We start from the raw sequence: 26,203 nt of genomic DNA, 5'->3' as shown, positions 1-26,203 counted from the left end.
AAGAAAGCAAGATTGGGAATGGATTATAGCACAGGTGGCAAACACAAGGCCTGTGGGCTGAATCTAGCCTTCCACCTTGTTTTATCCCATGGGGCACCTTGTTTCTACCCAGTGACAGTACCGAGCTGCTTGCCCCTAGTTAAGGAGTAGTTACATTTATGCAGGCCTAAAATTACATTCAGCCCTTTGAAGGCAACTGCCAAGTTGATGTGGCCCCCAGTAAAAACGAGTTTGACACCCCTGGTATAGGATTTTTAACGATTATGTGCTCTCTTGAGGATGATTATTTCAAAGATGTGTTAACCTAGATGCACAGAAACAATGCACAGGGCTTCCTCACGGCAAAGATAAACCTTTTACTAAAGTCTTAATATGCCTGGGGTGTGACTACCCACCGTGACCTGCTGTTTAGGAACTTATGATCGGATAAGCCTGTGAAGTTACTCTCAATAGAACCCCGTTTTCAGTTCACATCCCCAACTAGTAAGGAGGGCTGAATGCCCTCAGGATTGGAGAGAGGAACTCCAGTAGTTCATGGCTTGGTGAAACCCACAACTGCAACAAGCATCAGCCAGGTTGGTAAGGAAAAAGCAAAAGCCCACACAAGGATTTCACACAATGAATCATGGAGCCTTGTGCATGCACATGCGTAAGTTGCTGACTTCACGTGCAACATCTTCGTGACTGAACAAACAGCATCGTGTCCATTCCTGCAGTTAGGCTGCAGACCCTCCCTGAGTGGGCCAGGCCAGCAGTGCTCCGAGCTGGCAAGGAGTTGCTGAAGAGGAAAACGGGCACAGCAGTTTTCCTGACACTCCAGCTAACAAAGGTTCTACAGACAGGAGCACCCTGCAGGGTAAGGCTGATAAGGACCAGGGGCTCCCGTGGCTAAAGAGAACCTTCTCACATCACTGTGGCATTAAACCTTCTGAGACATCTCACATGTTGATTCCTAGTCACCTTAACAGAGTTAGGACCTCAGAGGTTATATGGGAGTCCTTATGACTAGTTTTCAACCAGAGGGTCTGTCACAAGAATTGGTAGTACTTACAGATTTTAAACTGGCAGTCATCCCCCAGGTCTTCATCTTAGGACTTTCTAGGTATCTTCACTTCCACCAGGTCTCTATGACCTTTTTCCTCACTGGAACAGCTACCTACGACCATAGAACCTGGGTGTCATTTACCACCTGCAACTCTAGGTGCTATTGCAAACAAGGTTTGATTTCAGCCTCTGAAATGCCCTGGCCCTATCAAGATTAAAGTGACCAAAGGCAATGGCTATGGTGGTCCTCTAGCTTTCTTTGAATTTGGTAAGCACACAGGTTTTAGTCTTGGAATAGACAGTATGGATTTATGAGTACGAGACGCAAGTGCTGGCAATGGGCAGAGTGGAAGAAAAAAGCAGGGTTGAAGTGATCTGGAGGCCACCAGGAAGCCCACCCTGGGCCTCAGTAAACTCTACAGGGTGTTGAAGGGCACACCAAAATCTCTGGGTCTAGCACAGGGATTCAAAGTACTTCCTCAAGGTTATCCCCTCAGCCAGGAAAGCAGTGACGTGTGCTTAGAATTACTAAAGCCCCCAGGAGAGCATAAATTCATAAAAGGTTTTTGTTCCCACAAGTGATTCTCATCAGGTGCCTTCACCTAGCACTGTCAGGTACAACTTTGGGATCAGACTAGCAGCCCACTGGGCTGACCCTAATTCCCAGGGAATCTCTGCCCCAAGAGTAGGCCCCCAAATGGGTCTGAATGAGTCTGACATTTGAGACCAACCATCCTTACATTCCTCTATCCATCTCTTGCCTATCAGTGAGGGCCGTTCCACTCTCCACTCCCCACCCTGCCTAGTAAACATCCTTACTGCTTAGGGATCCCGAACCATAGCTCACAAAAGGACTGAGCTGACTTTCTGCATGTGATTTTATACAATCAGTAGAATTAATAGCCCATTTGGTGCTTCAGGGACCCTGGAATAGAGATGCTCAATATAGAAGAGGCAGGAGATTAACCGATTTTAATGGAACCAAATGATTATACAGTATTTTATATACATTCATGGACAAAAAAAAAAACAACCCTTGCAACTTCTTTGGAAATTGTAGAAAGCAAGCAGTGGGGAGCATATCCTTGTAAAGACTCTTCTTGGAGTTGGAACTAGAGATTAGTATTTTGGTCTTTTCACTTCAACCCTGCAATAGGAGAAATGAGTCAGCATAAGATCAATAAACTAAGCAATTCCCCCACAGAGGATGAATACGGTGCTCACCCATCAGCTTCCATCTTCTTCCTCTTCTCAATGATCTGCAAGAAGGAGTTAGAATGGACAGTTATAACAGTGCCAGTCTAAGGTTCCCGAGGCCAAAGCTGATCCCTCTCCTACTTCCATGGCTTGGCCACCCCTTTCCTATTCCCGGACGGGTGGACCAGTGTCTCCTCCCAGTTGAAACCCTCCCACCAGAGAGGCAGTCCCTCTTACCGCACTAATTTTTTTCCACTGGCGATCAAGCTCTGCCTTGTCATTAGTTTCCTTGAAGCGCCTGGTTTTCCGTCCCTCAGACATTTTGATGCCATACTGGAATGCAGCCCTGAGGGGGGAAAAAGGGCGATTGGGAGAAGCAGCATCAGTTGCATAGCACTAGCAAGGTGATCCCAGAGAGCCCTGTCAGCAGAGAAGCTACATGGAAATGTCTCAGCCAGACTATACCCTGTACCCTGCTGTGGAGCTAGTCTACCCATCACCACCCCTCTCCTCACACCCTGGCTGTATTTAGTACCAACTCACTTGGGCAAAGCTTCCTTGTTGTTCATATACTCGCTGTATTCTTCCTGGGTATCAAAATCCCAGCGACCCAAGGGGCCCTTCTTGTTACCCTGTTGCAGGACAGAATGGAAGACCGGGGAGGAAGAGATGTCAGGGGAAATGGAATTTTAGCCCTTGATTAAAGCCAGGCTCTCTCACAATCCCAGATAGCCTCATTTATAAATCCTACCTTAACAACAACAACAACAACAACAAAACAATAAAATGCTTACTATGCACTTATTATGTGCCAGGCATTATTCTAAACACTGAATACCTATCTTATTTAATTCTCTCAAAACCACTATTAAAATATATTTCTCTCCATTTTCCTGATGATAAAACTGAGGCATAAGCAGTAAAATAAGTTGGCAAGGTCATAAAACTAATAAATGGCAGAGCCAGGATCAAACAAGGCCCCAAGATGGAATTAAATCATGCTCTTAACCACTACAGTACAGAGAGAACAAAGAAAAAGTAGACGAAATGTCTTTACCATTAATGGTCTGTTTTTGGGGTTTTAAGAGCTAGAGAAAAATTCCAATACTGGTGGGCTAGAATAAACTCCATTATTTTCAAAAGACTGCAATTCCTTCTGCCCTTTCTACTAATGCACTAAGACTTGCTTATTGCCCAGGATAGAAATCACAGCCTGGCATGTTGTGGGAAATAAAGAAAGAAATATATTTTTGGTTCTATCTCACTTGATTTTCATACAAACACTTTGAAACAGTTAAGCAGCCTATGGCCCCACAATGCTGCTGATCCCATTACTGCAGCTGAGGGAAGGTAAGGACAAGTAAATGAGACACCGATCTTTTGGGAGTGGGGAAAGGGGAAATGTACTATAGAGTTAACTGCCCAACAGCCTCCGCCCATCCTTATAACTCCATACCTGGTCCATTTTGCTATAATCAACCTCCTCGTCACTGTCTACAGCCATGTCATCCATCCTAAGGAGAAGCAACAGTTGAACAGATGGTGCAGACCCATACTCCTATGCTCCATCTAGAAACCTATCCTAGCGAGAAACTATATACCTAGTAATGACCACCGCCCTAGACCTCCCACCCAGAGCCTAATAGAATAGTTCATCCAAGTAAAAAGTACCCATGGATCCCAGCAAATCAAATTTCCCCTTACTCCATCCCCCTACTCCCACCCAAATTTGTTCTCCAATCATGCCAGCCTCCCCTCACAGAGTCTCACGTACGTGGCTGGGTAGCACTCAGCATAACTGTTGGACATGCCAAAGAAATCTCCTAGCTGCTTCTTGTCCTCTGGCTTCTTCAGCATATGCTATGTTAAAGATAATAATTCTGCCTGTAGCAGAAAAGTTCCAAGCAAGTAAGGCCAAGGGCTAAAAGCAACAACATGAAAACTCTAAGAGGACTGTGAACTTGAATGGGTTCTCTCACAAAGGGGAAAGTCACGATGACTTCATCCCGATCAAAATTAACACAAAAGGGAAGAAGCGGGGCTGTGGGAAAGCAGGCAGGCAGGTGGAGTTGGAATAAAAAGAACAATTCTGCCCTGTGTAGCTGGTGTGGCTCAGTGGATTGAGTGCTGGCCTGCAAACCAAAGGGTCACCAGTTCAATTCCTAGTCAGGACGCATGCCTGGGTTGTGGGACAGGTCCCCAGTAGGGGCTGTGCAAGAGGCAACCACACAGTGATGTTTCTCTCCCTCTATTTCTTCCTCCCTTCCCCTCTCTGAAAATAAACAAACAAAATCTTTAAAATAAAGAGAGAAAAAACAATTCTATAGAACCCAGGAACTTATTGAAATAAAGGATATGATTCAGTGCTTTCCCAGCCAGCAGAACCAGCAAACTTTTCATTTATTGATTTGATCAACTCCTTGGCAGATCCAGGTCCTGGGGAAAGAGAACTCTATGAGCACACTGAAATGAGGAATTTACCTCTTCCCCACAACACACTTACAGCCTGCAGCTTTCTTAAAAATACTTTTTAAGCAATAGAACCTGTTTAGCTAACAAAATTTTAATTGAATCCCAACTAACAATGAAGTCATCTGGCTGAGATGGAGTAGTTAGTGCACTCAATCTGCCTCCCATCCTCAAGACCACAGAGCAGGAAGAATTGTATCTAACAGATCGCATAAGGCCTATCATTGCCTGGGAAGATGGAGGGAACTCCAGACTTACCTTCTGTCATGTCCACACAGCAAGACATGGATCTTATGAGAACCCAGAACCAGGAAGTCCCCCAATCCCACCCTTGCAGGCTCTGAGCTCTAGGTCAGACTCGGCCCAGGGGAAAGCAGGACTGCCAGAGGTAATGCAAGATACCCTGGACACACTCACCTTTGTCAACGTCGATGGGCTGGAAAGAAAATAGAATCTGAAGTCAGTTTCACCATGAAGGATTTCCACTCATCCCCCACTCCCCAAGTTTGAATCAATTTCCTATCCTCTGTTGTCCCCCTTTACAGAATGGTTCCTACCTACCCTGGATTAGTGAACCCGGTTGCTTCTATGGAGCCATGAGCTGCCCATATAACAGAGACGTCCTATACCTGGCTGGGCATACAGAGAGGTAGGCAGCTCCACCACTTGGTACCAGGGGCCACATCTTACCTCATCATCCACTTTTGGCTTCTCAAAGTAGCTGTGCCTCTTCTTCTCTTCCTCTCTCTCTCGGTCCCGCTCCCGATCTCGTTCTCGTTCCCGCTCTCTGTCACGATCTCTGTCTCTCTCGCGATCACGCTCGCGTTCCCGGTATCTCTCCCGCTCCTTGTCCCGAGGTATCTTGGTTGTAGAGGGCACATAATCCCCAATGTCTTCAAATATACTAGGAAACAGAGATCACTAGTTGCCAAAGTCACACCACACTTTCACTTCCCCTGTCCATTTCACTAGATTCTCACACCCGGGCCTTCCCAAAATGCCAAAGACAAGAAACACAGAGCCCCCTTCCTCCCTAAGATCAGGTGAAAGGGGCTAGGATACATACTTCATGTCAGCCTCAGGGGGTTTCTTCTCTTCCAGCTTCCCTAAAATGTAAAGACAAGAATGAGAAAAACTCAATTAATTTCCACTCAGCCTCATCATGCTTTTTCTTTAAAAAAAAAAAAAGGGAAAAAAAAAAAGATTTTAGCCCTGGCTGGTATAGCTCAGTGTATTGACTGATGGCCTGCAAACCAAAGGGTCACCAGTTCGATTCCTAGCCAGGGCACATGCCTGAGTTGCAATCCAGGTCCCCCGTAGGGGGCACACAAGAGGCAACCACACATTGATGTTTCCCTCCTCTCCCCTCTCTTCCCCTCTCTGAAAATAAATAAATAAAATCTTAAAAAATAAAATAAAATAAAAAAAGGTTTTAATATATTTCTAGAGAGAAGGGAATGGGGGCAGGGGGAGTGAGAGAAACATCAATGTGTGAAAGAAACATCAATTAGTTGCCTCTCGCATGCCCTCAAATGGGGACCTGGTCCGCAACCCAGGCCATGTGCCCTGACCAGGAATCGCACCGGCAACCCTTCAGTGTAGGGGATGACGCCCAATCCACTGGGCCACACCAGTCAGGGCTCTTTAATTTTCAGTGCCCTTTTAAACACCTGTTTAGAAGGTGGGACAAAAAACTACCCATTCTCTCCTTCTCATGCCTGAAAGTTAACCGCTGCCTCCTGGATGGGTCCAATAGACAGAAACGGGATGTAAGCACGCCCTTGTCCATGCTCCACTGCTCTAGTTCTCCTCTGTTCCCCAAAAACTCCCGATGTTCTGGAGATAGAAGGCTCCGGGAGACCTTGGTTCCATTCTCAAATGCCCCTCCAGGGATAAGGTTTCTCTCCCTACCCCTCCAGATTACCTTTATCCTTCTTCTTAAGCTTCTTGTTGCGGGTACCCTGCCTCAGGTAGGAAAGAATCTGGGTGAGCTTGCTGATGACAATGTCATTTGTAGTCAGTGTGGTCTGGGCCTGAAAATCCCAAGAAGCAAGAATGTCATCCCACTGAGCAGGAATCTTTTCATCTATTTATTCATTCCCTTACCAAACTGAAGGATGAATCAGAATTAGCTAGTGAAGACAGGAAAGGAAGTGTTGTGGAAGCACACTCCAGAGAGGCGAAACAGCGTGCACAAAGGCCTGGGTCAAAAGTGATTCTATACACTGAAGAAGCAAAGATGACTGAAGAGCAAACAGCGGGGATGCACGATGAAAACAGGCTGCAAAGTCCAGAAGATGCAGAGGCTCACAGGCCACAATAAAGATTTTGCTGTTTATTCTAACACTGAGAAACCAATGCAAGCTTCAAAACTGTGGTGAGACAAATATTCGTGTTTTGAAATGATCACTCTGGTCACATGTGAAAACGGAACTGGGGACTGGGGGGGTTGTGGGGGGTTGCTGGCTAAAAAGTACAGAGCTATTTTCGGAGGTGATGAAAATGTTTTAAAACTGATTGTGATAATGGTTACACAATTCTATGAATATATTAAAAGCCAGTGAATTATATACTTTGAAGGGGCAAATTGTGCCCTGTGCCCTGGCAGGGTATCTCAGTTGGTTAGAGCATCATTCCACTATGCCAAGGTTGCAAGTTTGAACCCCAGTCAGGGCACGTACAAGAATCAACCAATGAATGCATAAATAAGTGGAACAACAAATCAATGTTTCTCTCACACATCAATAAATTTTTTAAAGGGGGGATACTGTATAGTATGTGAATTATATCTCAGTAATAATTAATAAATAACAGAAGGGAACCAGAGTGGAAGTGGGGAAACCAATTAGGAGAGTCTTTTAATAGATCTAGCACAGAGATGATGGCTTAGACTAGAATGCTGCTGGGTGGAGACAGAGAAGAGTGAGTGGATTCAGTTGAGATTTAGGAGATGAGAAGTAGACAGAACCTGGTGATGGGTTAAATGTGGTCAATGAGGCCGGGGCAGAACTGACGCTGATGTCCAGGTCTGAAGCTCACGTGGAAGGCTTTCAGGATTTGGGTTACTCACCTCCATGGTGGGGCAATCAGCTTTGCTGCGGATAAGAGTGGTGGGGATGTCTGTATCAGCATACTCATCATCCAGGTCTACCACATAGGCCATTCGGCCTGGCAGGAACAGCTCATTCCGCTCATACGCCTTGCTTTTGAAGAGCATGCGGTAAACATTGCGGCCTGGGAAAAGACGGAGAAGTGCTATGCATGCTTTACTTTGCTTCATTCAATCTTCAAAACAGCCTTGTGAAGTGGGTATTATCTCCTCTTAACTAATTAAAGCTGAGAGTTAAGTGATTTACCTCAAGTCACATAGCTACCAAGGGACAAAACAAAGAACGAGACCCAGGCAGTCTCTCATTCACCCTCCTCCACTGGCTTCTCAAGGACACTGTGTGCCTACCATGGCACTAGGTCCTGTGAGGAATAAGGATGAGGGTAGTTTTACTATATTCTTAAATGCATTTATTTATTTTTTAAAGATTTTATTCATTTATTTCTAGAGAGGGGAAGGGAGGAAGAAAGAGAAGAGAAAGACATCAATGTGTGGTTGCCTGTCACTGGCCCCCTACTGGAGACTCGATCTGCAACACAGGCCTGTGCCCTGTCTGAAATCGAACCGCTGACCCTCTGGTTCACAGACAAGCCCCCAATTCACTGAGCCACGCCAGCCAGGGCAGTTTGGTTTTTATTTTGATTCTTAATGTTTACTTATTTATTGATAGGGAATGGGAAAGGGAGAAAGAAAGAGGTAGAGAAACATCGATGTGTGATTGCCTTTAAAATGTCCCTAACCGGAGACCTGGCCCACAACCAAACATATGCCCTGACCAGGAAATGAACTGGCAACCTTTCAGTTGGTGGGATGATGCCTAACCCGCTGAGCCACACCAGCCAGGGCCAGCATCAGGTATAAGGTAATATTAACGATGAATGAAAAACCAGTTCTTAGGCATGTTGCCTATATTCTCTTCATCCAAATAATCCCCTGAGGTGCACATTAACCCGTTTTGCCTATGGACAGGTACTGAGAAATAACGTGAGATGCCTAACCCACAAGCTTACTGTGGTTCCATCATCAGGATTCTAACCCAGGTCTCTCAGACTTCAAGTTCTGGATTTTTAACCACCAACAATGCTACCTGCCTTAAAGTATGAGCACCAATCTAAAGGAGCTTCCCACCTTACCAAGGAGACATCAATAACATACGAAATAACTAAGTCCATGTCTGAACTTTACTAGAGTATTTTATGAAACTAGCTAGTTTAGGGGCAAAACAAAAAAGAGAGAGAGAAAACAGGCTGGAGGAAAGGGAAGCATATCCTGCTCAGCACATCAGTCTACAATTCGCCTAGCATGCAGGCCACTCGTGTGGCCCTCTGGACTCACCCAAACGTGTTTTAAATTCAATCTTATTTTCAGGATCCTCATCTTTCCTGAAAAGACAAAAAAAATTTTTTTGGTTAAATGCGTTCTCCTACTTTAGGTCCCACCTTTCTAAACTTTTGAGTTCTCCCTGATGTTCACCTACTTGGTTTCCTTCTGGGGCTTTTCCATTAGTTCTTCCTCTTCTTTCTCTTTGCTGGCAATCTCAGCTCGTACCTAACAGGAAAGCAAGTAATGTTTAGACATGCGATCACTTTTACACATATTTACTGATACCACTATACCACACAGTGCCAGGAACTAAGAGCTCAATACTAAACAAGATTATATAATCCTTGCTCTAATGGAGCTTATAGCAGGAGAGACAGACGTATTAAGCAAATAATCAACAAAATATGATAACTGCTCTAAGTAAAAGAGGTATGCAAGGGTGTGGGAAGTGGGAGATGAAGAATGGATAGAAAATAAAATGGAAGCTGAGACGAAAAAGTAGCAATTACTCCTACAGCAGGGCCATCGTTAGCCCTTCTAGATGGTCTGAACTAACAGCAGTCTCCTTTTTCACCTTGAAAGGCCCATACAAGAGCATTCATTCAGTTTTCTAGTATCTCCACTCACTCACCAAGGCTCACCTTCTGAAGCAGAGCAAAATCCAAGCCTTTCACCAAATGGGTGTGTTCCATGTCACCACCCAAGAATTTGGACTCTTGGATCAACTGTCTTCTCTTCTCTGCAGCTGATTTGTCCCTGGATAATGAAAGAGGCCACATTAGAACAGCCCTTTTTGGGGGTGGCAAATGCCTCATGAAATGGCTTGATGTGGATTCAAGGGCAGGGAAAGAGTGAGGAAGAATTTGTACTGCGATACATTGACTCTGGGAGGCTGAGGAAACCACGCGCAGGCCCCCTCAGTACTTACGCCTCAGCAGTGGGGCCCACAGCCCTGTAATTAGCTGTGGTGCTGATCAGCTCGGTCTCCTCATAGTCTTTATTCACTCCATCTCGCCGCTCCTTGGCTCGGTCCCGGTACTTCTCTGCAAGTTCTCTCTCTCTCTCAATTTCTTGTTGGCGAAGCTTGGCATAATAACTATGGCCAGAAAAACACAAACGTGTAAGGCTCACCAGCTGCCATCTCAATGTCAACAGAACTGTTCCTGCCTGTTTCCCTACACCTTCATCCAACTCTCTATAAGTCATACATGACCTGAAAAAACCGCTGGTCACCTCTTGACAGTCCTGAAGTTCACAACTACAGCACCTTCCAGCTCACAGACACATTGTTCCATCTGCCTGCCACCTCAGGACACTCCACCTTTCACCTCAGAGTTCTTTAACGCCATCCACCTCTACATCGCCAACTCTCTATAGGTATAAAGCTTTTCTATACAGAACGGTGAAGTCATCTGAATTATTATCACCTTCCAAGTGTCAAAGGAAAATAAATTAGTCCTTGTCAGTTCTCCCTGAGAAGAGTGGAAAGCTAATGACAGGTCCAGAAAGTCTTAGTATCATATAAATGATGATGATGATAATGATGAGGTGGTGGCAACCAAGATTTACTGGGTGGTGACTATATGCTGGGCACTGGCACACAGTTTACATGCACTACCACAACTGATCTCATGTCAACCTAATGAAAGTTACTACCATTATTTGTATTCTACCATGAGAATATTAAGGATTGGAAAGATTAATCAAAATGCTAAGGTTATTCACTAGAAACTGGTAAAGAGATTAAAACACCACAGGCCGACTTCAAACCCGTAACCTGCCACTCCACACATCATTCCTCTCCACTGTGAAAGCTGGGAGCCTGACAATGGTCAGGAACTGTCAGGAAACTGAAAGGAAAACTTCACCCTCTAGTCTTTCAACTAGCCCCTCCTCCTTTCCCTCAAACCCTACCCAACTCAAAACCCAACACTCTTCCCTCCTTCCTTCACCTCTTCTTTTTTCTCCTTCGTGCAGCTGGGTCTTCATCCTCATTGTACTCCCTTGGCATCCTAGAAGAGAAAGAAATTGACTGAGAGCAAAATACTGCCACAGTCCCAGAAACCCCCAAAAGTGGCCTTGAGGACTGAAGAAAGGTCTAGAACACTGACAAGAATAACGGTTTCAATCAGGCAGAGATCCATGTCAATATTTGTAAGTTGGTGGTTCTCACTTTAGAGGCATCACACCCATTTGAGGGACTTACAAAATTGTTTCCTCAAATGTCTGCCCCAGAATCTGAGTCTGTGCGGCTAAAATGGGCCCAGGAATCTGCCCATTTAAGCATCAGCAGCAACCCTAGTACAAGTGGTTCGTGGGACACACCCTGAGAAAAAGCAAATCCCAGAGCATCCCAGGCTCCACTGGCGCTTCAATTTCCGGAGAGAAAGTATCAGAACCACAGGCTTCAAAAAGTAACCAGCCTTCCCGTTCCTAAGACATCTACATAAACAGACTTTCTGTAGGGAGGAGATGGGAGACAGGCTGGGTCACCCCGGAACTTACTCATGGTGACGTGACTTGGAAGGCGGTGCAGAGGTAGGTGCAGCCCTTGGGGTCATGAGAAGTTTCCTGAAGTCTTCATTGGTGAGTTTTGATCTAGAAGGCAAAGATTTTAAAATTTAGTACCCAATAAAAGTTAGAAAAGAAATATGTTAAAAATATTGGTACTTTTACTGTAAATCAGGGAACTACAACTTAAAACAAAATATGCAACCCTGGCCAGGTAACTCAGTTGCTTAGGGCATCGCCCCAATATACCAAGGCTGCACACTCAATTCCTGGTCAGGGCACATACAGTAATCAACCAATGAACGCATAAGAAATGAATCAACAAATCAATGTTTCTCTCTCTCTCAAATCAATAAATAAATAAATTTTTTTAAATGCCACTTCTACTGCTTCAAACTGTTAATTATTACAAAGTCTGATTAATCACCCTGGCTGGTGTGGCTCATTGGATTGAGTACCAGCCTGCGAAATGAGAGGCTGCTGGTTGATTCCCGGTCAGGGCATATGCTTGGGTTGCAGGCCAGGTCCCCAGCTGGGGGCACAGGAGAGGCAACCAATCCATGTTTCTCTCGCTCACTGATGTTTTTCTTTCTCCCTCCCTTCCCTCTCTCTGAAAATGAATAAAATCTTTTAAAAAATGGTAATTAAAAAAAAGTTTGATTACTCCAATATGAGTGAGAATTTGAGACGTGAATAATCTCATGCATCACTGACAGACTGTAAGTCAGTAGAGCCTATTTAGAGGGCAATTTGGCAATATCTATTAAAATTTAAGTATGTATCTCCTATGACCCAGCAATTCCATTTATCTATATGAATGGCCAGTTCTCAGTTAACAGATTTGAAAATAAAAACTTGCAAACTACCTAAATGTCCATTAACTGGAACTAACTAAATAAACTGTAACAGTGTTTCCCAAGTGTGGGAAAGATGTCACTGATGGTACAAGAGAATGTTTTAATTGGTGCATTGACAAGGAGCCATTCCTTGACCAAATTTTAGTCAGGTAGCTTTGAGCCCTCTTCCAATAAGGCCTCTCCTTTGGCCTGCTGAGCCCAGTATTAACAGTGGAAAAAAGCAAGTATAAACGGTAAGTATACTACATAACACCATTTAATTTAAATAATTTAATTCACAAAGCAATGATATATTTTCCTGAGATACACATACACGTATATAAGTGCATTTTTTACAAGAGTAGGAAGAAAAGGTACTCGTAAAAAAGATAACAATGGTTACCTCTACGAAAGGGACTGGAACTGGGGATTTTATCAAAGAGAACGTTACACTTATTTCCTATGTTTTAATTTTCTATAAGAGGAATTCCTATGTAATGTGTAATTAAACATCAACTTTCAAAACTAGCACCCTCCTTGCCAGAATTTCCCTTCTAATACTCTCATGCAGTTGACCGATCCAGTTAAAGGGGCAAGTGGTACAATTTTTTGGCCATCCTTGCTTATAAGACATTCAGAATTCTTTTACCATCACCACCACCCTACCCATTTCCCAGCACATTCCCATGGTCTGAAATCAAAACACTCACTGGTGGAAGGAGTGAGGATCATCCACATCGTGTCCATCCGGGGCCAAAGGGTTGGAGAACGGCTCGCCTAAGATACGGAATTGGCATTAACTTAATTAATCACTCGTTTGAGTCAGGTCCTGTGCAAAAGTTGGGGATATAACACTGAACAATACAGATGTGTTTTCCCGTTAAATTGCTCACAATCTAGTGAGGAAGAAAGGCAAGAAGAGCGACAGTACCAATACAGTATAGTAAGTACTTAAGTGGGAAAATACAAAGAGCTGTGGTAGCCCACAGGAGGGCGCCCCTAAACCAGCTGGAGGGTCAGCAAAGACTTCCTGAAGAGGACATCTAAGATACTACATGAGAGAGAAAAATTGACGCAAACCAAGACTAAGTGATACGGCGTTGGGGGGGGGGGGTGTAGTAAATCAGATAAACCCCATCTCTTGACACCTGGGGCAAAGACCAGGCTTAGAGACAGAGTCTGGGGCTGCCCGGCCTCACTTGGGGCCCAATGGCTTCGCCAAGGCTCCAAGCGTCACTCCGGCCCCTCTCCACCCTCACACACACACCCTGTCTAAGGTCTAAATAGCGTGCCATGTGTCCCAAATCCCGCAGATAAAAAAAAGGACAGACGACCCCAGACTCACTATCTCGCTCCGGCATTTTGTCCGCGGCGTTTGAACGCTAGCAAAACCTGAGATTCCACCAACAACAAAGCAGCGACAGCCTTTTCCCCACAATGCACCTCCGGATCTAACCCACAGTCCTTTGCGTCCGGCAGTCTTTCCGCACCCGCCCACCCCCGGGGAAACTGGAGGAGACGCGATTGGTGCCCTACACGGCTTTTAGATCCAGGGCTAGATTTGGCCCCGCCCCACACGTCAGCCAACCTATCGCGGGGACTGGAGGGCCCGCGATTGGTCCGCCTAGAGAATTTGGTCGGAAGGCCTGGACAGGGGGGCGGGTACTAGCGGAGATGGCTGCCGCCGCGGTGAGTCGTGGGGTCGGGGCCAAGCTGGGTCTACGAGAGATTCGCATCCACTTATGCCAGCGGTCTCCTGGCAGCCAAGGCGTCAGGTGAGGCACTGCGTGAGGACTTCGGGCGCCAGGGCCATGATCTCGACCTCCAGGGTGTTTGGGGAGGCCCGCGCCCTTACAGAGCGCGCGGCGCTCTCTTTGGCCCTGCAGGGACTTCATCGAGAAACGCTATGTGGAGCTGAAGAAGGCGAACCCCGACCTGCCCATCCTAATCCGCGAGTGCTCTGATGTGCAGCCGAAGCTCTGGGCCCGCTATGGTGAGTGTGGACGCGGAGGGTCTGGGACCCTGGTAAGGAAACAAGGGTTCGAGAAGACGAACAGCCGCCCAAGGTCAAGCAAAACCTTGTAGAGTCTGGACCTAAGAATTTGGCCTTGCTTTTGACCTTGTTGCCAAAAAGGAAATTTACGTTCGTAGGATTATAGGATGCTTTGCGTCCTGGGTAATAGCCGTGTGGAGGCAAGCCCAGTCCTGCATAGGGACCAGCCGCTGTCATTTTTGTAATTAAGAAGTTTTCAGATACAAGAGGTGCTGGTCAGTTCTCATCAGTGTAGATCCTTCCAAATTATGTGTGGGCAATACTGGTCCAGGCAGAGTGTTAGATTCTCAATGATGAAAACCTAAAACAGTGATTGTGTTGAACACTTAATGCTAGGCTCTGCTTGGTGCTTTCCTACCCTATAGCTCATGTCATCATTGTATGAGGGAGTTGATTCTTTTTTGGTTTTTCATTGTAGAGATTAGAAACTTCAATCAAAATTTTTATGGAATGTTGCCTAGGGTTACGTAGCTGGATAGAACAGTGTCGAGCCTTTACATATGTTCCCCTTCCTAGAATGCACTGCTGCCAGACATCCGTGGCTGGCTCCTTATGCAGGTTTTTTTCCGTTGAACTTTTATGTATCACCTCAAAGAGGCATTCCCTGACCAGTTATGTAACATTGCCCCAGCCCCTGTTTATCACATTACCTATTTCAATTTACCACAATTACTGAAAATTACTATCATGTTGCCTGACACATAGTAGCATGCCATAAATGTTTATCAATACTGCTTAGTATTTTCATCATGGTTCTTAACACCTTGCCCTAGGAATGTCTAGAGAAAGTGGGAAGTCACACCTAAGGCAGACTGATTCTAACAGTGGATATCTGTAAGTAATAGCATGCACTCAAAACTGAAGGAGGAAAAAGGTTCTTCCGAAAACCAGCAGACTAGAGGAGATGGACTCAGACAGCTGCAGTGTATTAGAATAGACTAGTATTAGACTGGGAGCCACAGAGTGCACACCCAGCCAAGGCTAGGCCTGTGCAATGAATACACTGTTCACATGGTTAATAAATGTCGACAGTGCCCCTTAACACTTCCCTGACACACCTTCCTTACCATTGTGGCCACGCATGATCAGCCAAGATTCTAGTTGGACCTGGGCTTCCTAGATGTGTTTGAGACCCACTGGATGAATTCTAGCCCTACCAAATCCACCTCGGTCATTTCTTTACTACCCTGCCTATCATAACAACTATAAGTTGATGACAAAGACCTGCTGTTATACTTTGCTAGCCCCCACAGTGCAGAGAGAATACTTAGTCACCTTCCCTTCTCTCCAGCATTCGGCCAAGAGAAGAATGTCTCTTTGAACAACTTCAGTGCTGATCAGGTAACCAGAGCTGTAGAGAATGTGCTAAGTGGCAAAGCCTGAAGCCTTCACTGAGGATTCAGCCCCACAGCCTGGGCTCTACTGGACTGAGTACAATGTGGAAAAATGTGTTCTCCTGTTCGTTATAAAGCTTGTGCTGTAAGATGCTGTCTCTGAATGTTCTTTACCTCATTCCCCCTTCTACCCCTACTGTGCAACCACTGAGGCAAAGCAGTTTAATATAAAAATAAAAAACTTTATTCTCTTTTGTCCCATCAAAGGCCACCAGCTGCTAAAACATAACAGAGGGAGAGAGATTCCAGGGCCCCAGAGTAAGTAGACCACACCCACTTCCCTCGGGTCCTGCCTGGACAGTGCTGAGAAAGAGCAGGAGCTGAAGTCCAAAGGTCTTGGTTTAGGCTTAGGTGTGGGATCAGAGAACATGAGGAGTCATTATGGTCCTAAACCCCCAAAAGGGACTCCATGGGCACGGAAGCTGGGATGAGGGGAAGGAGTGGAGTAAGTGACACTGAGAAGCCAGGTCACCCATGAAGAGCTGTCTGCTGGAGAGCATGTACTCGATCCTGGAGCTGTGCCTCCTCCTCATGCCTTTTAAGGGCCTGTAGCCCTGATTGCTGCAGGAAGGCCTGGGCAGTCTGGTGGCAGGAAAGAAAGGGATTCAACATCTAGGCCCCTGTACCCTAAAACTCAATTCCCAGAGCCTTATGGGTTAGTCCACCGCTTCCTGGGCATTCCCAATAAGAGGATGCTGTTTCTGACCTGGAGCCCATATAAACTATCCAGGTCCACAGAAAAGGCTCTAGTTAGAATTGGAAAGAAAGGGGCCACAGTGAGACTAGAGGCTTCAGAACAAAGGGGATTGAGAAGCAGGACCAGAAACCAACCTCTGGCCGATAGAGGAACAGCAGCTGCAGCAGCTCCAAAGTCTGGCCTACTACTTCAGTGTCAGAGAAGGCCAAAGTGTCCAGCAAGGAAGAGAGCAGGGGCCCTGGCCACAGATGCCAGCAATAAGCAGGACCCTTCTCTGCAACGTTGCACAGAACTGTGAGCACCTGTAGACAGATACGTATACACACAGTCCCCACAAAGGATGAAAGCCATTGACAGCAAAAACTGGATTGCTGACAACATGCCCCAGGCACTGTGCCAGGCAATTTTATAAGCAAGTTCTGTAATCCCCACATTGTCCTCAGGATTACTATTCCTAATTATAAATCAGGAAACTGAAGCTTAAGGTGATTACTTCATTTGCCCAAGGCTAATAACTAGTAAACCAGTTTAGGGACTCACCTAGACAGGCCTGCCCCTGAGACCATCCGTACCATACCACCTGCCAGCTCTCAGCTAAGGGCACTTCTGAGTTCCTACTGTTTACACTTCAGCCACAAGACCTTAGATGATTCCAATACCTACCAATACGCTCACCACATTAGATACTGGCAACAACTGCAAGAGAGGCTCAATCAGGTCCAGGGAGAGCAAGGAGGTACAGAAGCTAGGACTGTTTGCTGGAAGGGAAAATGTCAGGGTGAAGTCCCTCTAACTGCAGCCTGAAAACACCCTCTCAATCCAACCCACCTCAGTCCAAACTATAAGGAAGTTTCCCCAGTATCTGAAGGTCCTGGTCTCAGCAGATTACGGATCATACCAGTGAGGTTGTTAAGGAGCCAGAGGCCCTCAGGAAGCAGGCTGGGCTGTTTCTGGAGGAAGAACTGCAGAAGGATAAATAAGGATGCCACAATACGCTCATCTCTGAGCTCCATTTGCCCTCCCACAGCATCCACTGCTGGCTCTGTTAGCAAATTGCTGAGACACCGAAGCACAGGGCACACCAGCTGCAAAGACAAGTTGGGGATCAGGTGAAAGGAGGAGGGGCAACCTACATCCTGGAGAAGAAACAGAGTAGGAAGAAAGGTTGAGCAGACCTTGACCTGTCCTCTTCACCTACCAGCTCCAGTCCTGCATCCTCAGATCTCTGGACAGCACCAGCCAAGTCCAACAGCAGCAGCCCCAGAGTGGAGAGAGCCCCATGGGTGATGAGCAAGGCATTGTTGACCTGGCTGGGCAACAGGAAACAAGTACTGAATAGTTACTAAGCCAATTCCACTTTCAGTTGGCCAACAGCCTGGGTCTGTGGGTTTTGTGGGTTTTCTGAGTTTGGAGAAAAAAAGACCATGGAAGGAAGAAAATATAATTCCAGAACCCAAACTTCAAAAACCTAAGTGTCATGAAGGGAACCGCAGGGGAGGTCTGTGGCACTTTCCCAACTTGCTTGTTACCTGCAGATGATGTAGTGAAGGCACCAAGCAAACTCCACAGCGACTCCAGGGTTCAGCTTTGGGCCAGGCTGCAATAGTTGCAGCATGTGCTGGGGGAGAGTGGAGCCCAGGACGGAGCTGCCAGCAGAAGCAGAGTTCTGAATAAGAACCACAGAAGGCAAGATGCCTGTTGCTCTTCCCAAACCCTAACAGCAGGTGGGAAAAGTATCCAAACCCGAAATCCTTCCCAGCCAGACACACGGGGAGTTCAATGTGTAATAGCTTTGGAACAGACTTGAGGTATCAAGAAGCTACACTGCTAAATGGGTCACCCCCTGCCTGTACACCTGGAGACACAATTTTACTTACGGGATGATTTTTTCTGGAGCTTCCTTAGCCTGCAGGAGCTGGGACAAGGCATATCCAAGGGCTTCCAGCACAGTCTGATGAGGAGACTAGAAATAGACAGGGCAGGGATCTGACTCTTGGAAACTAGGCCAGAAGACAGGCCAGAGGCTGGAGCTGCCTAACCAAAGCAGCTGGGGCGTATGGAAAAAAAGTGAGGGGAGGGTTGCTCAGGGAAGAAGACAGAGAAGGCGGACATTCACCTGGATGCAGGCAGCCAAGGCTGGAACAATGCCCTGTGGCAGGAGCTTACTTCTCACAGCTTCACTCTCCACAATCAGGTTACCCAGTGTATACAGACAGAGCTCCTGGAGCGGGACAACAACAGCACTGGGCTTGGCCCACATCAGTTCAGGGTGGGGGGTGGGGATGGAGAGAATGGAGCAGCCCTGTCCCGGAGACTCTGGGCACAAGAGGGTGAAGATGATGGATGGGTGTGGGCATCAAGGGAAACTGGTTTTCTTCTCCCTATCTGCCAGCTCAAACTGGACCCAAAGACACAATTTCTAAACTCAAGCCAAAACCAAAGTAGGAAGGGACAGGGCTTACTATAAAATCTGAGCTGTGACCGGAGAGGTAGGTGAGAAGGTAGGAAGTGGCTGGCAGGCAGGCCTCAGCCACCGCAGACTGCTCGGAATGAGAGAGCTCGTGAAGGCACCGAGCCGCCTCAAGCTGCAGCAGGGCCTGGTTGCTGGTCAGGAGCCCGACCAGGGTCCGCATGCTGCCCTCCAGCCTACATGAGTGAGTACCAGAGCCCTGTTCAGCCTGTGGCCACTCCCCCTCCACACTCCTCTCCATCCCTCAGAGCACCCCCCTGCCCCCGCCCCCCACCCACTCCATCCACACTGACCTGATGAAGGTCTGCTGTGTCTCTGGGCACTGCAAGCCTCGACGAAGGCTGGCCAGAGCTCCCTCTCTCTCCTTTTCCTCTGTCCCCCGCTGGGCTGACCACAGGAACTGCTGGATCTGGAGGCCAGGGCAGGGAGAGAAAGCAAATCTTGAGCCCTGCTCCACCAACTTCACCTGTGAGCCCTCCAATATTGCACCATCCCTAGAGCTTGTCATTCACACTTATACGGCCAGAAAGTGCCAACACTGCAGTAGAGGGGACAGAAGGAATCAGAACTGGGCTTAATACCAGCCCTGCCTCTTACCCTTCAAGGGACCTAGACCTCATTTTCTCACCTGAATATAAGGGAAATAACATCCATTCCACCTTCTTACCAGGTTATTTCAAGGATAATATTTAAACCTGGCATAATCTACCCCTCCAACTCATTCTGCTCATGTGACCTGTACTCTGACACCACCTAGCATAACATGACTTTAAAACTGCCAAGATTTTGCACAGTCTGTTTCTTCTGCATGGCATACCCTCCCTAGGTCTCCCACTCCCTTCAGATTTCTGCTCCTGTCACTGTCTCTAGAAGTTAGCTCCTTCTGACTTCTTGTGGCATACTTAGGGGTTTCTGTTGTGCCTCATGTTTCCTTCATGACAGGCAGCAGGTAGCACATTTGTCTCCTTCGTGGGCTGTGAAGACTTCAAAGAAAGGGACTCTGTTTCTCTTGTGTACCTCAGTACGGTACCCAGCAGTTTCCTGGCATGCAGTAAGTGTGAAATGAATAAATGGTTTAACCTAGGCACAAGTGCTTTGTAAATTGTACAGGTAAACACAGACAATACCAACACAGGGGATGCCCAATACTTGCTGAATGAATAAATGAACTAAAACCAACTCTTTTACTCATTTATTCAATAAACACTGTACAGGCATCTGAGTTTTCAATGATGACAAAAATAGGGTCTAGGTTCCCATGGACTTTTAAAGTCTACTTCAAGAAATAAGAAACAAGCAAATAAATTAGACAGGATGATTAATAGTCTACAAAAACAGTATGTGCTGTCAGGACGAAATACCAAAAAGGACCCACTTGAGATGCAGCAAAGGTAAAAAAAGCCTTGATAGGAAAGAGCCTAGTATATTCTTCCCAGAACTGAAAAGGGAAAGGGTTGGCTGAAATGAGTAAACTGGTGAGATTGGAGGTAAGCAAAGACTAGATGATGCTGGACTTTATGATCACAGGAAGGAGTTTGGTCCCTATGTATGGCCCCCTGCCCCCACAGATCTCTATGTATGTTTAAAAGACGGATCTAACTGATGTATGGAGAATGAACTTGAGGGTGGCAAGTATAGATGCCAATGACCCCTTAGGAGGCTGCTGTAAGTATCCATTGGAGGGTGGTGGGAGCCGCGATGGTGAGGCACAGAAAGGCTCCAGGGTTGTGTTTGTTTTTATTCCTTACCGAGGAAATTTTTTTCATTGCTTTTAGCGAGTGAGGAAGGGGGAGAAACACTGATGTGAGGCAGAAACATGGACTGGTCGCCTCCCTTATGCGCCCCAGACCGCCGCGACCGGGAATCGAACCCACGAGCTTTAGGTTACGGGGACTACACTCCAGCCAACTGAGCCACACCGGCCAGGGCACCTCCACAGTTCTTTAAAAGGTTAAAAATTAAACACACACACACACACACACACACACACACACAAACCCGGCTAGGACGTGAAATGTTGATATGGGGATGAGAGTCAGGATGGGGTGAAGGATACCCCAGTTTCTGGCTTGGCCCATTGTGGGTTTTGAAGGGACCGCGTTCAGGTTTGGGGACGGACCTTGAGTACTCGAAGAAGGAATTTGGCGCCAGCCAGGACGGACCTCACCGTGCACCCTGCCCCCTCACCTCGGCTTCCCCGAGGATCAAGTCCACGCATCCACTTTCAGCTTCCTCTGGGGTGTCATCTCTCAGGAGCCTCTTGCTCACCAGCTGCTGCTCCCTCCTCGCCTTCCGCAATGCTGGGGACAAAGGACCGGGCTGAGGGCAAAGAAGGGGCACCCAAGATCCAGAACCCGGTCTCCCACCGCCATACCCCATCCTGCGTGTTCCCTTGCCCGTCCGCACCTGCCTCTCGCTCCCGCCGGCGGCGCCGTAGCTCTTCCACCCCGCATCCCACCGGCCTGAGACGGCCCTGCCGTCGGTTCCACATGGTGGAGCTAGAGGAAATTCTCACTAAGCTCAAGGCCAGGATCACGGACCCCGAGTAGGTTAGGTGGCAGGGACCGCGCAGCCGCAGCGCAAGGCGGAAGAGGCGGTGAAGCAGGCGGGGCTCGGCGCCTAGCGAAGGCGGGGGCGGAGCGAGGGGGCGCGGCCTAGGGCTGAGGCGGGGCGAAGGGAGAGGAGGGGCGAAAGGAGGCAGGAACTCCGCCGGGGAGGGCAGAGGGGTGGGAGCTGGCTGAGAGCCAAGCAAAACCTCCGCGTTGGTTTGTGTTCTTCCCAATACCAGGAAAGAAAGTTCGTTGAACTGTACTCAAGAAAGAAAAAAAGAAACTCATTCCCAACCCCAGCCGCCCCAGGCCAGTAGAGTCATCTTCCACTCAGCAAATAACCTCCCCGCTCCTAAAACACCCTAGAGGAACATTCAAAACTAGCCCAAGTTCTATGAAGATATGGGATACCATTTACTAGTGAAATGGTATCAGCACCCCACCCACACACCTCCCCACAACCAACGCGCTTCCCACTGATGAGTGGCCACGCGTTACAATAATGAATGCTCACAATAACAATTATCCCCGTTTTATGGGTGAGGAAAATGAGACAAATATAATTATTTCACTGTTCTGCATAAACGCGAGTTGTATTTTTTTAGAATGATTTACCAAATCTTGAATGCCAGTAATTTGCTGGGTACTTGGGAAACACTGATGAGTTTAAAAAAGGCTGGTGCGGCTCAGGGGTTGAGTGCCAACCTACGAATCAATGGATCGCTGGTTCGATTCCCAGTCTGGGGCACATGCTCCGATTGCTGGCCAGGTTCCCAGTAGGGAGCTCGCTAGAGGCAACCATACATTGATGTTTCTCTCCTTCTCTTTCTCCCTTCCCCTCTCTATTTATTTTATTTAAAAAATAAAATAAAATCTTTTTTAAAAAAGGTGTTCCTTACCCTCAAAATCCAAATTGTGGCCAACTAAACCCTACATGAGATTATTGGGGTCTAATCCCTGTATACATCTCCACTTTCAGCTGAAGAGCACCTCACTTTATCACCTCTCCTGGATCTTCTCTCTGTTACCTAAACAAGCCCGCTCTTTTCCTCCTCTAGGATTTTGCACAGGCTGTTCCTCTACCTAGACCCATGTCCCTGCCCCCCACCATCACAACCCACCCCCACCCAACCAGCCCCTTCCTTTAATTAACATCATCCTCAAGATCTCAACTCTTATGTCGCCTCCTCAGTTCTGCTGGACCAGTTGCCCTTGTTATGAGACTTTATAGTGGCATACACTTCTTCACGACCCTTTTCACAGCTGTCATTAAGTTACAGTGTAAGTGATGTTGTCTCCACCCAAACCCCCTTTACAGCTCTAAGATACTAGTGTCCAAATAGTACTTAAGAAGTTTGAGGTGGGGGGGGGGAAGAAAATTAGATAAAGAAATGCCAATTCCAGTCAAAGCTTTATTTGCCAAATTTCTTAGAATGAATTTTACCAAGTTACAAACTCTTGCAAATAGAATCCGTAATGGAAATTCTGAAAGACTTTTGCCTAATGTGGCATTGTTGGATGCTGCTGTGATGCTACTGTAATGCAATAAATTATTAAATTGTTGCAAAGTGCTGTTTTTGCCTTAAAATTTTATTTTGTGTGTCTTGAAAAGTATAGTATTAAAGGTATTGAGATTTGTGCAAATTCTGGGCACACTTGGCATGAGGTAATATGTTTTTATTTTTACAAAATTGTAATATAACTATGCAAGTGTGTTTGTTAAAAGAAGCTCCACTGGAGGCCTCTGATTTTTAGAAAGCTATTACTTAAGCAAATACACAAATAAGAAAAAAAATCCAGAAAAGGGTTTTATACTTCTCACCAACTTCCTTCCTTGAATTTAACTGATAAATTCAGTTAACTTCCTCTTGAAGTCAGCTGATAAAGTCTTTGACCTCATCCACAAAATATCTACTTAAGTAGCTGTAGGCCATCATTATCCTGTCTACCACACCTTCTCTCCAAGCCTAGCGTCCATCCAGCCCCTGGAGGGCCATTTATTGAGTACCTACTCTGTATCATGCATGGTCTGGCTGGGCATAAGGCCTGAGTCTTGTCCCTTTCCGTGAGATGAGCTGATTTCTATACTCACATCTTTCTCTTGGTGGAGAAGATGTGATATGCCCCCAAGCAAAAGCTATGTTATGCCCAGAGTGTCTGCTCAGTTACAGCTGCCCAAACTGCCTTTTTACACTTACCTACCTGGCAATACTGTTAACCCTATAAGAAATAGCCTCATGTCCTCTCCTCTACAAACCTAGCTGTTTCCTTTCTCCTACCACGCACGAGTCCTATGTAAGAGTCTTCTTCACTGTGGACTGTAGTTCTGGGTCTGTTTTCACCTTCCCCATCCATTAGAATACTTGAGAGACAAAGTAATGGTCATGTCAGCATCCCAGAGCTTTGCACTAATCCTTGTACTTGGTAAACAAATAATAGATATTCTTGAATTAAAGTATGAGTTGGGAATCTTTGCAGAAATTTATTGCCCTCTTATCTTGGTCCCCTCATCCAGAATGCCTCCACTAAGGTGATGGGATTTGCTTAGGAGCCAGGCGTCCATGGCCTTAGTCTTCCGAATGCAGAGGCTCTGCCAAAGAAGGTAACAGCCAGGGCTACTGTCAATAGGTGTGGCTCTGTGCCACAGACTTTACTCACTGACAAGTACCATTATGTCCATTTTATTTTATGTATTTTATTTTATGTATTTTATTTTTAGAGGGAAAGGGAGGGAGAGAAAGAGAGAAACATAGATATGTGAGAGATACATTGATTGGTTGCCTCTCACATGCACCTAACTGGGGACCTGGACTGCAATCCAGGCATGCACCCTGAATAGGAATCAAACCGGCAACTTTTTGGTTCACAGGCCAGCACCCAATCCACTGAGCCATACTAGCCAGGACATTATGTCCATTTTAAAAGTAGAATGGACATAATGGAATCTGAGGAATGTGAGGCCCAGAGACTTTCCCAGGCCTGGCAATCTCAGTGGTAGATCTGGGTGGGATTCCATGCCTGGATCTCTGACTGCAGTGTCAATGTATTTAACACTGTGCTGTATTAACATCTTGGTCTTTGGGGATGTTCCAGTGACCAACCAGGTTGAGCCTTGGGGCATGGCTCAGGGTATCAGGGCATTTCCAACAGGACACACTGAAGGGAATGAGGCCTCCTTGTCTGGATGGGGAACAGATGTGAAGTTACTTTGGGAAAATAAAGGAATTCAAATGTTTTTCATGTACCTTTTTCCCCAGAAATTCATAGGTGCAGACATGTGAGAGCCATTATGAAAGTGTTAACAATAAAACTTCAATAGCTTAAAGCTTTTTAAGCTTTTTACTTTTATGTATGTATGTATGTATGAATTTATAAAGGATTTTATTTATTTATTTTTAGAGAGAGGGGAAAGGAGGGAGAAAGAGAGGGAGAGAAGCATCAATATGTGGTTGCCTCTCACACACCCCTACTGGAGACCTGGCCCACAGCCCAGGCATGTGCCCTGGCTGAGAATCCAAGGGGGGACCCCTTCATTCACAGGTGGCACTCAATCCACTGAGCCACACCAGCCAGGACAACTTATTTTTATTTATTGATTTTGAGAGAGGAAGAGGAGAGACAGACAGACAGACAGACATTGATTTGTTGTTCCACTATGCATTCATTGATTAAGTCTTGTATGTTCCCTGACCAGGGATCAAAACCACAAGCTTGGCACATCAGGATAATGATGTAACCAACTGAACTACCCAGCCAGGGTCGAAACCTTTTTTAAAATAAAGGTTTTTTTTTTTCTGAGCCATATGCTAGCCAGAAAAGGATCAGGTTCTGGGGCAGGAAATCTAAACCACCGGCAGCATGGCTAGGTGAAGAAGGCAACAAATCCGCTATCCTAGAGCTAATGGGCTCTTTTTTTTAAGGTTTTATTTATTTATTTTTAGAGAGAGGGGAAGGGCAGGAGAAAGAGAAGGAGAGAAACATCAATGTCTGGTTGCCTCTCACATGGCCCCCACTGGGGATCTGGGCCGCAATCCAGGCACGTGCCCTGACTGGGAATCAAACCAGTGACCCTTTGGTCACAGCCCACACTCAATCCACTGAGCTAAATCAGTCAGGGCTTTTTTTTTTAAGAATTTATTAACGTGATGGGCTCTTTTATACATGATGTTTTGGGGAAGAAAGATGTAAGTTGTTTAAAAGAATTTACACTGGTTATAGATAGGGAGGGGAGAAGTGGAGACAGCTCCATGATAGGCACACAGTCTAGAAGGAAGAAATATTTGCTACTTTGATTAGTTACAGACAACAGCCCTAAGTGTTCGTACCTGTGCAAGATGCAATTTCCTTGTGGTCAGATAGACGCCTAGAGGTTTATTCAAAACTCCAAAACTTCAGGTATGTGAACAGTCTTTGTTAGTTGGTCCACAGCTATCATCTGGTTAACTATTCCTGTCTCACTCATCCTCTGACCCTGTAATTTTATTTAGAACATCTCAGAATTTTTCTCTTGTCAAAGCATAAACCCTACCCCACGCTCTGGGACATTTGCCT

At 46.3% G+C, this 26,203-nt stretch overlaps 3 protein-coding genes across 10 annotated transcripts; 1 reads left to right on the top strand and 2 right to left on the bottom strand.

The window, feature by feature from the left end:
- Nucleotides 1-1,998: 1,998 nt before the first annotated feature.
- IK (IK cytokine) lies at nucleotides 1,999-13,981 on the bottom strand. The gene is made up of 20 exons (XM_028527762.2): nucleotides 13,835-13,981; nucleotides 13,200-13,266; nucleotides 11,648-11,740; nucleotides 11,095-11,154; nucleotides 10,071-10,238; nucleotides 9,784-9,898; nucleotides 9,297-9,367; nucleotides 9,155-9,201; nucleotides 7,781-7,944; nucleotides 6,635-6,743; nucleotides 5,777-5,816; nucleotides 5,401-5,614; nucleotides 5,128-5,146; nucleotides 4,599-4,677; nucleotides 4,016-4,096; nucleotides 3,698-3,755; nucleotides 2,785-2,873; nucleotides 2,479-2,587; nucleotides 2,269-2,303; nucleotides 1,999-2,191 (listed from the first exon to the last, which is right to left on the bottom strand). The coding sequence occupies exons 1-20, from the start codon at nucleotides 13,848-13,850 to the stop codon at nucleotides 2,164-2,166; spliced, it is 1,662 nt and encodes a 553-aa protein (XP_028383563.1). The 5' UTR covers nucleotides 13,851-13,981; the 3' UTR covers nucleotides 1,999-2,163.
- Nucleotides 13,982-14,090: 109 nt separating this feature from the next.
- Nucleotides 14,091-16,027, top strand: NDUFA2 (NADH:ubiquinone oxidoreductase subunit A2). The gene is made up of 3 exons (XM_028528016.2): nucleotides 14,091-14,264; nucleotides 14,376-14,482; nucleotides 15,834-16,027. Exons 1-3 carry the CDS (start codon nucleotides 14,164-14,166, stop codon nucleotides 15,923-15,925), a joined length of 300 nt encoding a protein of 99 aa, XP_028383817.1. The 5' UTR covers nucleotides 14,091-14,163; the 3' UTR covers nucleotides 15,926-16,027.
- A 70-nt stretch (nucleotides 16,028-16,097) lies between these two features.
- TMCO6 (transmembrane and coiled-coil domains 6) lies at nucleotides 16,098-21,703 on the bottom strand. 8 transcript variants are annotated; one of them, XM_028528015.2, is made up of 12 exons: nucleotides 21,510-21,702; nucleotides 21,291-21,403; nucleotides 19,397-19,512; nucleotides 19,096-19,279; nucleotides 18,750-18,854; nucleotides 18,511-18,596; nucleotides 18,163-18,279; nucleotides 17,832-17,943; nucleotides 17,532-17,718; nucleotides 17,297-17,391; nucleotides 16,768-16,935; nucleotides 16,098-16,518 (listed from the first exon to the last, which is right to left on the bottom strand). In XM_028528015.2, the coding sequence occupies exons 1-12, from the start codon at nucleotides 21,592-21,594 to the stop codon at nucleotides 16,405-16,407; spliced, it is 1,482 nt and encodes a 493-aa protein (XP_028383816.1). In that variant the 5' UTR covers nucleotides 21,595-21,702; the 3' UTR covers nucleotides 16,098-16,404. The 8 variants fall into 8 exon arrangements, with proteins under 8 accessions (XP_028383816.1, XP_035870699.1, XP_035870701.1 ...); XM_036014806.1 differs by having other exon boundaries at nucleotides 21,514-21,696; XM_036014805.1 differs by having other exon boundaries at nucleotides 16,432-16,518; nucleotides 16,643-16,935; nucleotides 21,510-21,703.
- Between the last annotated feature and the right edge of the window lie 4,500 nt (nucleotides 21,704-26,203).

The sequence above is a fragment of the Phyllostomus discolor genome, chromosome 13 (genome assembly GCF_004126475.2).
Source record: "Phyllostomus discolor isolate MPI-MPIP mPhyDis1 chromosome 13, mPhyDis1.pri.v3, whole genome shotgun sequence".
NCBI lineage: Eukaryota > Metazoa > Chordata > Mammalia > Chiroptera > Phyllostomidae > Phyllostomus > Phyllostomus discolor.
The sequence above is the reverse complement of the archived record's forward strand: the minus strand, read 5'-3'. Positions and strand labels throughout refer to the sequence as shown.

Excerpts from the sequence above, each read along its gene's own strand:
- NDUFA2 (XM_028528016.2), top strand. The coding sequence starts at position 14,164 with ATGGCTGCCGCCGCGGTGAGTCGTGGGGTCGGGGCCAAGCTGGGTCTA. Across the intron at positions 14,265-14,375 it reads CCTGGCAGCCAAGGCGTCAG|GGACTTCATCGAGAAACGCT; the intron begins GTGAGGCACTGC and ends TTGGCCCTGCAG. Across the intron at positions 14,483-15,833 it reads GAAGCTCTGGGCCCGCTATG|CATTCGGCCAAGAGAAGAAT; the intron begins GTGAGTGTGGAC and ends CCTTCTCTCCAG.
- TMCO6 (XM_028528015.2), bottom strand. The coding sequence starts at position 21,594 with ATGTGGAACCGACGGCAGGGCCGTCTCAGGCCGGTGGGATGCGGGGTG. Across the intron at positions 19,280-19,396 it reads ACACAGCAGACCTTCATCAG|GCTGGAGGGCAGCATGCGGA; the intron begins GTCAGTGTGGAT and ends TCACTCATGTAG. Across the intron at positions 16,519-16,767 it reads TGTTCCTCTATCGGCCAGAG|ACTGCCCAGGCCTTCCTGCA; the intron begins GTTGGTTTCTGG and ends TCCTGCCACCAG.
- IK (XM_028527762.2), bottom strand. Across the intron at positions 9,368-9,783 it reads ATTTTGCTCTGCTTCAGAAG|GTACGAGCTGAGATTGCCAG; the intron begins GTGAGCCTTGGT and ends CTTTCCTGTTAG. Across the intron at positions 9,202-9,296 it reads AAGCCCCAGAAGGAAACCAA|GAAAGATGAGGATCCTGAAA; the intron begins GTAGGTGAACAT and ends TTGTCTTTTCAG.